This window comes from Gracilinanus agilis, chromosome 3, assembly GCF_016433145.1.
Source record: "Gracilinanus agilis isolate LMUSP501 chromosome 3, AgileGrace, whole genome shotgun sequence".
Taxonomy (NCBI): Eukaryota; Metazoa; Chordata; class Mammalia; order Didelphimorphia; family Didelphidae; genus Gracilinanus; species Gracilinanus agilis.
Genome location: NC_058132.1, coordinates 118740977 through 118754513, shown reverse-complemented (window position 1 = coordinate 118754513; position 13537 = coordinate 118740977). Strand labels below are relative to the sequence as shown.

Genomic DNA, 13537 nt, shown 5'->3' with positions numbered 1-13537 from the left:
ATATTTATTGATTTGACTTGGCTATTTACCTCTAGGGAATTCTGTATAACAAATCTATTTCCACATATTCTATCAAAAAAACCTTCTTTAATAACACATTGTTACTGATGAAATAAAAGTCCAAATTCCTTACTCTTAACATTCAAGACTTTTTGCAACCCGGTCCAACCTCCCTTTCCTGTCTTATCTCACATATACCCTTTCATATACAAACTAAATCTGGTTTACCTAGAAAGTAATGTACATGAAGAAGAATGTGTAAGGGAAGGCTAGAAAAGAGGTGGAGCCAGGTTGTGACAGGCCTTGAATGTTAGGGTAAGAAATTTGAACTTTATTTCATAGGCAATTGAAAGTTTGTTGAGTAAAGTATGTGAAACTGGTGTTGTTATATAGAATCTCATTTTTGTTAATTTTATCTCTTTTAATCTCTAGTTATGTTTCAGTTCTTTTAATTGATTCTTTGAAATGTGTGAAATCTTTTTCTGACCCTAGAACAAATCATTGAGCTGACCTGAATACCTTGCAAAGATTGGGGATTCTCATGCTTGGGATGGGTGTAGAGTGGGAAGTTGGGATGAGCATAGCATGGTTTAGTGTAAAGAGTCTTATATTTGGAGTGAGTACTTTGGTTTATTCTGTTCCTATTGGGGTAATGGAAGGTGTTTCCAAACCTGGGTTTGAATCCTAGCTCTGTCACTTATTATTGCTACAATGGACAATTTTTTTGGGCCCCACATTTCCCCATTACTCTCTAAAGACTTTTAGTTCTGAGTTTTAACATTTTTTTTTTTCATTTTGTACTTTGAAATTATTTCCTCAAGCATAACACTAGATGGTAGTAAAACTCATCTAAAAGTATGAAAGCCATTACAGATCATTTTACTAAATATGTTATTTAGTAACTTTTTTTTTTTTAAACCCTTGTACTTCGGTGTATTGTCTCATAGGTGGAAGATTGGTAAGGGTGGGCAATGGGGGTCAAGTGACTTGCCCAGGGTCACACAGCTGGAAGTGGCTGAGGCCGGGTTTGAACCTAGGACCTCCTGTCTCTAGGCCTGACTCTCACTCCACTGAGCTACCCAGCTGCCCTATTTAGTAACTTTTAAAAGTAAATCTAAAGGGGTCAGCTAGGGAGATACTTCCTAGCTGTGTGACCTGGACCAGGTCATTTGACCTCAACTGCCTAGCCTTTACCTCTCCTTCCTTGGAACCAATAATTAATACTGATTCTAAGACAGAAGGTAAAGGTTTTTTTTTTTTTTTAAATAAGTCTAATAATTCTGTTTTAAGACTTTCTTCTTCCTGAATTGGTGCTTTTTGTATGTGTATTTTGCATGATTTTTCTTCAGTGATCTTTGAGAAATTGATACAAATCCATTTAATATTTAGAGTGCTTATATTTATGGTTATTCCTATGTTAGTCACATAGCCATTGTTATATTAGTTTTAGCTGGTAGTAAATGTAGGTGGGTTTTGTTTTTATGTTGTGTTATATCCAGAAACTGAGTGTATATTGATATATTTGAAGCAAGTTCAGATTTGTTTCTAGATAACATTGCAAATTTATATCTGCTGTATATTCATTTGGGGAAATCTAGGAAATGATATACAATTATTTATATTTTTAAAATAATATTTTTCCCCTCAATTTCACAAAAAAAAAAAATAATTTAAATTTTTTTTCTTAATTTTGAGCCAAACTCTCATGCCCTTCCCCACTTCCTGAGATGGCAAGCAATCTAACATAGATTTTACACATACTACATAACTATTTCAAAGCCAGCATTGCAGTGAGAAAAGACCAAAATAATCTTGAAGATTCATTTGTTTTGGCAACTAGAAATTCCACAGAACACTTTTGGTTGCTGTATCAGTTTGTTGTTGTTTTTAAAGATACTGTGCCAATCAAGTCCAGGATATCGAGGGACACAGCTTCAAAATCAGTCGATCTAACCATAGGGTTTGTTGGAAGCCTAAAAACTGCTGGGTGGACATAATCACTTGAAAAATTGCCGAGAGAACCAATTAAGTAAAGCCATCCTGAGGATGTTTAAAGATGAAATTGGAAGGAAAGAAATATACAGATAAAAACGGGGAAAGCTCTTTTAAGCTTTTTCATAACATTTTTATCCAACATTGATAGTGGAGTCACCACATTTAGACATACAAGTCCTAGATGTGCTGCTTATAGTAATGTTACGAAAGAAAACAAAAATGGGGAAAAACAGATAGACCAAATATATGCAAAAGGCCCTTAGCAGAGGTGACATAGTTTTGTGGGATTTGGAGGGGATTCAATTCTCAAGATATATAAAGAGGTGCAAGGGGGATGAGACCAAATGAGCCAGAGAAGGCAGTTGCTGACAGTTGCTGACAGTTGCTGACAGTTGAGATGGAGAGGATTCTGGGAGATTCTCCAGAGAAGAGAGGGAGAGGAGAGGTCTTTGGGCAGAGGACCGAGAGAGGGAGGAGGTGGACATCCTAGCTCGGATCCAGTCCTGAGGGCTTCCTGAGGATCTTTCTATTGTAAATTGAAACCCTGATTCCCTGATCAAAGCCATTCCATCGCATCTCACCCATCAAGACTTCAACCATCAAGTTAGCTAAGTTTTTGGACTCCATTTTGGGAGCAATTCTCTTAGTCTCTTTCACCCATTATCAAACCTTGTTGAGAGACCCCTTTCAGTCAAAACTTATAATTATAGAAAAGGATAGAAACAGAAAACTAGAAATAGAAACAGAAGGAGAAGGGGTGGGGCAAGAAGCTTAGGAGTGGGTACCCCAAAGGTTCCCTCCTAAGTGACAGACCCCATAGAAATAGAGAAGAGGGCACCCCAAAATCCCTTTGCCCTTTACCCCTTTCCCCAGTCCTCGAATTGTGAATAATAAAAAGCCATTCATCAGTCAGATAGCATTCCAAAGTGCCTGAGAGACAACAAGGGAGAGGGGAACCACAGCTTGGTCTGGCTGCCTCCATCTTGAAGCTGGACCACCTGCTGTGAAATTAACTGATTGGGGAGAGGTTTGTATGAACCCCATCCTTATTCAGAATTGGATTGGGAAGCCTCTTATAGGGGAAGCCTCACCCCCAACTCCTGTGGGACAGCAGGACCATCCAGGTCACCCAGTTTTGGAGTGATACCCCCTTAAAGTTTCCCAGTGTATATTCGGCCCCAGGGGAGTGCTGGAAGAGAGACTCACTACAAAGACTTTCTCTATCTTCCCTCTATCAAACATTTATTTTCTGGCTCCTTTCTTATTACAGAGGATGGGGAAGATATTAAAGGAGTAGAAAGAACAAACTTATACTTTATTATTACAAAAAAAAAAGGAAACTGTCAAGAGGGTATCAGTGCCTACCAGTACATATGCCCACTTTCTGTACATAAATTTTGTGAGGATAATAAACAAATGTATTAAGGGCATTCATGAAGGTATGAAAAGGGGACAAGAAAGCTTTTACAGATTATATTCTACAGCAGGCTATATCTCGACAACTAAAAAATGTAGGAACTTCAGGATTCTACTCTGCTTTCTATTTGTTGCTTATAAAAATATTTTGATTTAGTAGATCAGAACATTGCCCTAAAGGCATAGTGGAAAGAATTATGGATTTGCAGTTAGTGTATCAGGGTATAGATAGTATGTGTGTCTGCTGTTTAATTACATGTGTGATCTTGGTCAAGCAACCTCATTTCTGGACCTCTAGTTTCCTCATCTTTAAAGGATGGAACTAGATGGATCAGATGACATCCAACGTCCCTTACAGTGCTATATCTCTGGTGAATGCCTATGACAGACAATCTTATAAGATTATTTGAAAAATGTAACAATAGAGACAACTTGGGCCCTCTGATTATTAATATTAAGTGAGGCAGAAAACAAGTGTTCATTCCTGTCATAGAGGCTCGTTGGCATAGATGCCAAATAATAGAAGGATTCTTTCTGAATAGTGAAACTTACCAGATCATCCTGTTTATAGGTGATACTCTCTTTGAGTGCACCAAGCCCTGGTTCATTGTGGAGCCTTCTAAAGGAGAACCATGATCTGGGAGGACAATCCCAAGGGATAGAGAGGGAAAGAAATTTCTTTTGTCAGTAGGTCACTTGTCTGGGTTGCTCATTGCATGTAGGGGACACGTATAAGTTGAGGACTGCTCAGTTTGTATGCAGTGTATTAGGGAAATTAATTCATTGCTGAAATACTAGGGAATATTGCAGAATACATAATTAGCCAGGATTAGGGTTTATTTATTTATTTTTTGAGCTTGTCATAAGAATCATAATCTTAATGTTGGAGGGTATCTCGGTGATAATAAAGTCCAGCTTCTGGCTTCCCCATTTCCACATTTTATATATAGCAACAAAAATTTCCAGAGTTATTGTGAATTGCTTAAGAAGACACAGGTTGTAAGTAGCAAAGTTAGCACTCAGGCACAACTTGCCAGACTCCAAATGCATCATTCTTGGCCTTAGACCAAATGCTTCTCTGAGATATTTTCATAAATACTTTGCATATACTTTTTTAACCTCTCTCATCGTTGGTCTTCCGTATTGATAACCTAACTCAAAAATAACCCACTCCAGGTGGCCTTCTTTGAGCTAAATCTCTTTAGTCCAAGTATACAGATTCAGCACTATGTACTCAGTATTCAGCTTATGTGATATATTTTGAAAGATCCCATTGTTACAAAGTATTCTTCAGTTATTTCAATAGATATGTCCCTTCTCCCCTTCTTGAGTATAGGCTTAATGTTTTCTTTGCCCTCTTGCATTCATTTAGCAATTTGGTCTGTCACATATAGCAGAAATGCTGTTGAGTGAGCTAAAACCTGACTCTTGTCTTTTACCTAGGGTCCTGTGTTGATTGGGAGTGCTCAAGGTGGTGTCAACATTGAGGATGTTGCAGCAGAGAATCCTGAAGCAATATTTAAGGAACCTATTGATATTGTAGAAGGCATCAAAAAGGAACAAGCTGTCAGGGTAAATTGCTTCAAGACTCTTTCTCAGTTCTTCAATTTTTACAAGCACTAAAGAAAAGTAAAATTCACACCAAAGCATACTGTGACCTTGCTGTATGGTTTAGAAGAAGGACTCAGAACCTAGTCTTCATGACTTCAACACTAGTCCTTAATCCACTGGCTTTGCTTCTTTCTAGTCTTATAGTTTGAGATCAGTTGCTCTTTTAAGGTGTGTCTGTAAGATCTTAAGATTTATTTTTGTTTTTCGTTTGTTGAAGTTCAGGAGAAATGTTCACAACACAAATCAATGTATGGTAGTCACATTTTCAAGTTTTGATATTGTCTACTGGTAGTAGCAATAGAGTGTAGAAGTATATACTGTTTCATGTCCATGTAAAAATGAGTGACCCTTTATTTATAACAAAAGATTAATACTATATTTCATATGAAATTAAATATGCACCTGTTGCATATTTTATGCATAAACATGCATAAAATTGACCTATGAAGAGAAACCCACTGGGAATAAAGTACTATTGAGAGCTAGAATTTTGGATTTTTATAAAAGATAACAAGATAGGTAGGGGTAATAACCATCATGATGAACAAAGAAGTTATTAAATTCTCTATAGTACTAATGAAAATGTTAAAAATGTTTCTAAGAGTTAATTTTCAAAAGTGAAATGCCTATGGCATTTTAGGATTTTATTCAGATAAATGACTAGCTAGGAGGATTATAATTATAAATCATATGTATAGTTAAATTTAGTTAAAAGAATAAAGAGAAAACTTCATATATTCTGTGAATATTGTGCCACCTTTGGGAATAATCATATTAAACAATGCAGACTTGACATTTCTTCTGATATTTAAAGGAAAGCTGGACTTATTCCATATTTTTGAAGAAATTAGTAGCAGATTATGATACATAGTGCTTCCTTGTGACTAGGACAAAATTCAGTCAATCTCGGAAAATTCCAATATACCTGAAATCCAAAAAACCATAGTTTCTTGTTCAAGTCTAAGAAACCAAGAAGCATAAGTAAATAAATACTTTTCATTTGCATTGTGCAATGAATTTGTAGAGTTTTTTCACATATTTTTTCATTTGATATTGCCTCTTTTAAAAATAGATTTTTGAGACAACTAAGTGGCTCAGCCTGGAGACAGGAAGTCCTGAGTTCAAATCTGGCCTCAGATAAATCCTAGCTGCGTGACCCTGGGCAAGTCACTTAATCCCAGTTGCTTAACCTACACCTCTCTTATGTCTTGGTATTGATACTTAGTATTAATTTTAAGACAGAAGATAAGGATCTAAAAAAATAATTTTTATTTATCCCTTTTATTTTCACATTGCCTACATTTCCCTTTTCTCTCTCATTTCCCTCTCTATCTTTTTATAAAAAAGAATTTTTAAAGAATGAAATAAAAAGGAAAAAAGAAAAAAGTTCAGTAAAATTCATGAACACACTGAATAAATCTAATGATATGCAGTGATTCAGACCCATGTACAAAGGAATGGGGAGAGGTGTCTTTTTATATCTCTTCTTTAGTGTAAAGCTTACACAATAGCCTCTTTAGGAAAGCAGGGAAGATGTTATTTTCCTCAAGTTTGTAGACGAAGTAACAGAGACAGAGGCTATAAGTGTCCAAAGGACACACATCTGATAAAAACCAGCTCTTCAGCCTAGGTCATCTGACTGTACATTCAGTAGTTTTTGCACCATACCACCCCTGCAATGTTGATTTTTTGTTATTAGGATGTAGAATCCTCAGATTAACGTTGGATCAGGATCTCCGCCTGTGGAAAGCATTGTTATTTTCCATGGAGATTTGACACATGAGAGGGAAAAATCATTGCCATGAGATGTTTTCCAATGCCAGTTTGTACAGGGTATATAGATTGACTGAGGTCAGAAATAGGGATTGAAAAATGGAATCTGGTCATAGTAATTTTGGAGAGTAATGTTCAGAGAATGCCTGTTCACTAGACTCTTCCTTTCTGTTTACTTTATTAAATCTATAGGACGCTTTATTGACAATGCAGCCTCCCTCCCATACCCCAATCAATCAGTTGCCTTAGCAGCAGACTGTTTTGTTTTGAAATTGCTAACAATTTCTTTGGCATCATTGTCATTGTTCATGTAGAATGTAACCTGTAAATTCAACCAATTCCACATTTGTAATATAAAAATTGAGAAGCATTCAAGAAATTCCTTTTATGAAAGAAAGAAAAAAGTAAACTGTGGCTCGGTAGTTGGCATGTTTGCTTTGTCAGTGTCTTGGCTCTCAGTATACTTTCTGAGAAATAGATTTTGACCAAAAATGCGGTTTCCCAGCTAGATTGACTACCTTGCTTACCAGATTTGATTCCAAGCAACTTTTTTGCTGTTTTCAAGAATTATATCTATCCTCATCTGATGAAGATTCAGTAGTTGACCGTATTCATAAACATATATTACAGTCTATGTAGTCAATATCAAAGGAATTCTAAAAATGTTTTGATGAATAATAGTATTGTTAGAATAAGTGTATAGCTTCCCAAGTTATCTACTTTGAAGGAGATCAGAACTCATTTAGATATATAAGTTCTAGTATGTTTGTTGTATAGTCTCATATTTTTTTTATTGCCCTTTACAAAATGTCAGAATCTAGATAACTTGAAAGGAAAAATATGATGGCTTTTATAAGTTATAAAATGCCTATTTTTTTGAGAATAAGTATAACAGCTTAAATGTAATATGAATAGTTCTTGTGACATAGCTATTAATAAAATTTAAACTTTGAAATTTTAGTCATGACCAGATTGTACTTTAAATGAAGAATGTGTCAAAGTAAGTGTAAAAGGACACACTGCAGATAATTAGCCTTTAGTCATTCTGCTAAATGTAATTTAAGCTCTTATATGCTTTCCATGACTGATTTTTTATTGTCTAAATTTTTAAGATTCATTTAACCATTAAATCTCAGTTCCACATTGCTGTGTTTGGGGAAATATTTTTACTAAGAGAATCTTGGAGAGGAAATAATTTATTACTGTTTGAGGTAATTTGGCAGTTTTCTCAGAATTATTCAAGCCTAAAGGCACCTGAGAGGTCAGTTGCACCAACATTCAGTCTTGATACCTCCTTGCAAAATAGATTTCTAGCTCTGGTATGTTATGTAAATTGGCTTAATGATCATTTTAGGATATAATTTATGAGCCCAATTATTTTAAAATAGATTGGATTATCCTTTTAGGTACATATTGAAGTTTATTTTTTTTCAGAGTATCATTTTCTTTCATTTATTTTAAAATAAATTATTTTAAAATAGATTGGATTATCCTTTTAGGTACATATTGAAGTTTATTTTTTTTCAGAGTATCATTTTCTTTCATTAATGTTTTTCCACATCATCATAATCTGGAGGTGGCGGAGACCTTAAAGATTTGATTTAACACCCCGATTTTGCAGTTGAAGAAACTGAGGAGCAGAGAAATGAAATGATTTGCCTGTAGTCAAACAGTAGTAGAGCCTAGGTTTGGACTTACTTGAGTTCTCTGACCCTCAGTCCAGCGCTCCTTCCACTTGGCTGTACTCACTGCCTGACTCACTTTGTATACTTTTACCAGGATTCTTTTGTAATTCAAAAACGTTAACAAATACTTAAAAATGTTTTGCTTTAAATTTGTGTCACTGCAAAATAACTTTCTATTATCAAAATATATTGCTTGTACATGAAAAATTAGAAGAAAATACTTGTGCTGTGTTGATTCAGCTTGCACAGAAAATGGGATTTCCTTCAAGTCTTGTGGACTCAGCAGCAGATAACATGGTCAAGTTGTATGAACTATTTTTGAAATATGATGCAACCATGGTAGAAATAAATCCAATGGTAGAAGATGCGGATGGAGGAGGTAAAGTATCATCTTTCATCATTAAAAGTATTTATCAAGCATTATCTTTATTTCTCTCTCTATACATATATATTTATATCCTTTGTGTAACATTACATTCAGTAACTTTAGTTCAGTATCCTTAACTTTTGACTTAGAATTTTAAAGCAGAGTAATAATACACAGAGAAACATGTTAATAGTTAATGTTTTATCTTAACATGTTAAGCTTTATGTTAAAACAAATTCTTCAGATACAGGCACAGGAGTTAGTGCACATTTCCAGAGAGAGTAAGATAGAAGTTAGGTGTTAGAAGGATTTATGACTGTTAACACTGATTTTGAAGAAATGCAGGATTTTAAACCTTTTGCTCATCTTTTTGATTAAAATACTAAGATAAATATTAGAACATTAGTATTTAAGATTGATACTTATCTCATAATTCTTTGGTTATGTTTTTATAATGTGTCGTATAAGGTAGTGAATATTGTTTGTGGGTATTTGTGTTTTTTTGAGTTCTTTTAAGACTTTGCATCCTAGTTTAACCCCCTATACTTAATAGATTAGAGATAGGGATTGGACCTGTGATTTCATTGTTGTAGGAAAAACCAAGAAAAGGAAACTCCTTTTCCTAATGCAATTTGACACTTTCTCAGCAAATTATAGTCTTTTAAAAAAAGTTATTATTAATTAACTTATTTATTGGTTACATCAAAATTCCTAGGTATCTTACCCTCTCCTTTTGTTCTAATCTGTTCACTCTTCATTATTTTATGTAGGTCTTTCCAAGTTTTTTTTCTTATGAAATTATAGTCTTAAAGGATTGCTTAGGGACTGAGAGCTTATGTGATCCTTTTTTCCAGTGGTCACACAGCCAATATCTGTCAGAAGTGAAACTTGAACCTAGTTCTTCTTGGCTTGAATTGACTATGCCTCTGCTTCTTCTTACTATATATAATTATATACTTTGATAAATAATGGCAAGACGAAATAGAAGGAAAAGACCTTTTTCTTTTGGCTTTTTGTGGTTTGGTTTCATATTTTTCTATGGAAATGGAAGTTATATTCAAGTTGCTTTCTTCTCTGTAGACTTTCTGAATAGTTGTCAGATTCCCTACCTTGACCTTGTTAATAATATACTTAAAACTGAAAGTGAATCCACTTTTAATGTCATTTTATATTCTCTAAAGTCTCTTACAGACTTCAGACTATCAATATATAAGTACATACTTTAGAATATGAAAATTTGCAGGTTCAGAGTAGTTTATCTACAAAGTAATTATTAAAGTACTTTAATAAACACATTTGTATAGTACTTTAAACAAAAAATATAAAAATCTTAATCTGCTATAAGAAATTTTAGGGAAGGGACAATTATTTATGTCATAAGAGAAATAAATCACCACAGGAGTCCTTTAAGTGACTCATTTCAAAAATATTCAGTGTATGTGCACCTTTTGGAGGGATATATTTACTGTCTATTTTGTTTAAAGTTCTCTTGCTTCTTATATTTATATTATTGGATTATATGCCTGAAAACTTGCAGAAATAAAGACATATTAGCTGCTATCCTTATTTTCATGGTGACGTTCTGGATGCACAGAATTAATGTATGAGTAAATTATTCTATTTAAACTATTATTTTATATGGCCACACCATAATTCTTGACTTTTATTTAGCTTTTGGATGCAGCTGCTTTTTATTTCAGGTTCATTTGCCTGTAAGTGAGATGGTTTGTGAGGAGGAGCCCAAGAGCAGACAACTCACAGGGATGATTTTTGCTTAATCTGGCAGTCCTTGACCATAACTCATATCAGTGGGGACATAAACGAAATCTTTGTTGTTAGTAAAGTAATAAGAGTAGATGCCTTTTCTTAACTGAAGAGTATTTGATAATCTAGAATAGGAATATTCTTAGAAATTATTTGTTTTTGACTCAAAATTAAGATTATGTTTCTGTTCTTTTTAAGTGCTGTGTATGGATGCAAAGATCAATTTTGATTCCAACTCATCTTATCGCCAAAAGAAAATCTTTGACCTGCAAGACTGGACTCAGGAAGATGAGAGAGACAAGGATGCAGCTAAGGCAGATATCAACTATATAGGCTTAGATGGGAACATAGGGTGTTTAGGTACTGCATATATATTGTATGTGATTGGTTAAGATATAATTTTTGTTTATATGGTTTGTAAAATTTGTCTTTCCCCCCCTACCTTTAACAGTAAATGGTGCTGGTTTGGCTATGGCCACAATGGATATAATAAAACTTCATGGAGGGACTCCAGCCAATTTTCTTGATGTTGGGGGTGGCGCTACAGTCAATCAAGTGACACAAGCATTTAAACTTATAACTTCAGATAAAAAGGTAAGAATAGGACCATATTTCACAATTTAAACAATGGAGTCAAAGAATTGACTTTTTTTTTTTTTAGCGTATATGATTAAAATTTGGCAATATTTGGAAACTTTTGACTTATTTTCTTAAAGAGAAAATTAATCCAGGGAAATGTCATTATTCTGATTTTAAAATACCTTTTTCCTTTTCCCAGTAGCATATTGAAGGTAATAGTAGATGATTGTTCTTTGTGTTTGTTTGTTACATTTGAAAAAATGGAAGGCGTAATTTGACTTTTGTTCACAAATTTTAAACTAGCAAAAAAGAATTGGTGTGGCCCTGGTCAAGTCACTTAACCCCAAATTGCTTAGAGAGAGAGAATTGAAAAAAATAATTTAAAGGAGCATACTATGTCATGTGGTTTGTCCTTTTATTTTAGTTAGGACCTAGAAAACTTAACTTTTCTATTTAGACTTGACAGTAAATAAACTTGAATTTATGTGTTTGTTTGGGAGGTAATAGAGGAAAAGGGAAAAGGCCTAAGAAAGCAACTCTTATCAAAAACATAATTCTGCTGAAAGTGGAACATCTGATAAATACCTACCTTACTGACAAATATTTTGAAGAAAGTTCAGGAAGCAGCAAGTAGGGAAAATATTTAGCTCTAGAGAAATAATTTTAACTAACAAATTTGATGATGTGCTTGTAACTTTGGAAGAAAGTGACTATGTCATCTCTAATAGTAAAAGAAGAGAACTAAGTTCTCTAGTCTAGGATAACTTATTGCAAAAAAAAAAAATTGAGAGAAAAAGATGAGCAGAGACTCCAAAGTGGAATATGACACAAGGGAGATGGAAAGCCCTTAAAAAAATTCTAAAAGGATCGTTGAAGATAACTCCAAAGAAAAAGGGAAAGGGCAAGCATTTATATGAATAAGTGAAAAGGATTTATTAAGCACTTACTAGTAAATTACTAAACTAATAAACATGGTTGCTTAATAAGGTCACGAATGAGCTATTTTAAGAAAAGAAATATTTAAAAGATAGAAGAAAAGGAATCAAGGAAAATTCAAGAGAATACAGTGAACTTAACTGTCATATTGAGAAGACTCAAAATGAACTGACACTACAAAAATTTTTTCAGGCTATATTTGGAGCAAGAAGCGAAGAAATAGATTCCATTTGATGAAGATGATGTATTATTTGTATCATAAAGAGATAACAATAGTCAGAAGTATTTCTGTTTATCTTTTCTGAGGAAAATGATGTTCGAACTGGAAAGGTTCAACTAAATATTATTATTATTATAGGTCAGTGATTTTGACTTTAATTCTTGGAAAAATTCTAGAACTTGTTATTAAAAGGATGGTTAATGTACACCTGGAAAAGAAAATAGTGATCACAAAAAGCCAACATGGCTTTATGAAGACTAGGTCACATCAGACTAATCTCATTGCCTTTTTTTGACAATTACTAACTGGATGGATAACCCAAGGGAACAATCTAGTTTTTCTTATGGATAAGATGGAGTGATGGTAATTGAATGATAGTAGACTTGGGCAGACTTGAAAAGTAGTTATCAGTAGGTTTATGTCAGCATTGACAGGAGATTTTAATTGGAGGAACCCGAGGAGCTGTCCTTCATCATATACTATTAATCTTTTTTTTCTCAGTGACTTGAATAATAGCCTAGACATCATGGTTGTCAGATTTGCAGGTGACACAAAGCTGTGAGAGAGATAGTTAATGCTTTAGATGACAAATATAGGAAGCTTTTCAGATATTGGTCAAGAAAGTTCACAAGTAAAGAAATCTCTTCAGCTGAGCAAAGGATCTTTTATTTTGTCACAATGGAGAACTATGTGGGAATGCTTTCCTCCAACAGAAATCAACCTGTTCCTCTGTAACTAAGTAGATAAATCTTGGGGAGTTATCAGAGGCCTATATCGGTGAAGTGATTTTTCTGGAGTTCTCAATTAAACATTTGAGATGGCATTTGACTCTAAACCTTACCTTCTTTCTACCACACTAAATTGCCTCTCTTGACAAAAGGGTTTGCTTTTTTCTTTTAAAAAATCAAGGGGAAGAAATGAATGATGAATATAAATAATGCAAAGTTGAAAAAAGTAAACTAGAATCAGTAAATACATTCACTAAAATAAAAAATATATACACATACTTAATTTTAATATGTTGTATATAACAATATGACTGAGTAGGTTATATTGTTATTTATAAATTGCCATTGGTATATGTGTGTGTGTGTGTGTGTGTGTGTGTGTGTGTGTGTGTGTGTCTGGGTATTTGTATTTTTAATTGTAAAGTTGGTTAAACACAACTTTGTGCTATGTGTTATATGATAG

At 33.9% G+C, this 13537-nt stretch overlaps 1 protein-coding gene across 1 annotated transcript in view; it reads left to right on the top strand.

Annotated features, from left to right (window-relative positions):
- Positions 1 to 13537, top strand: part of SUCLA2 (succinate-CoA ligase ADP-forming subunit beta) — a 47206-nt gene that overhangs the window by 24686 nt on the left and 8983 nt on the right. The window contains exons 5-8 of the mRNA XM_044668225.1: positions 4855 to 4983; positions 8721 to 8859; positions 10810 to 10971; positions 11063 to 11205. Coding sequence (XP_044524160.1) covers positions 4855 to 4983; positions 8721 to 8859; positions 10810 to 10971; positions 11063 to 11205 — 573 coding nt within the window. The remainder of the gene's footprint in view (positions 1 to 4854; positions 4984 to 8720; positions 8860 to 10809; positions 10972 to 11062; positions 11206 to 13537) is intronic.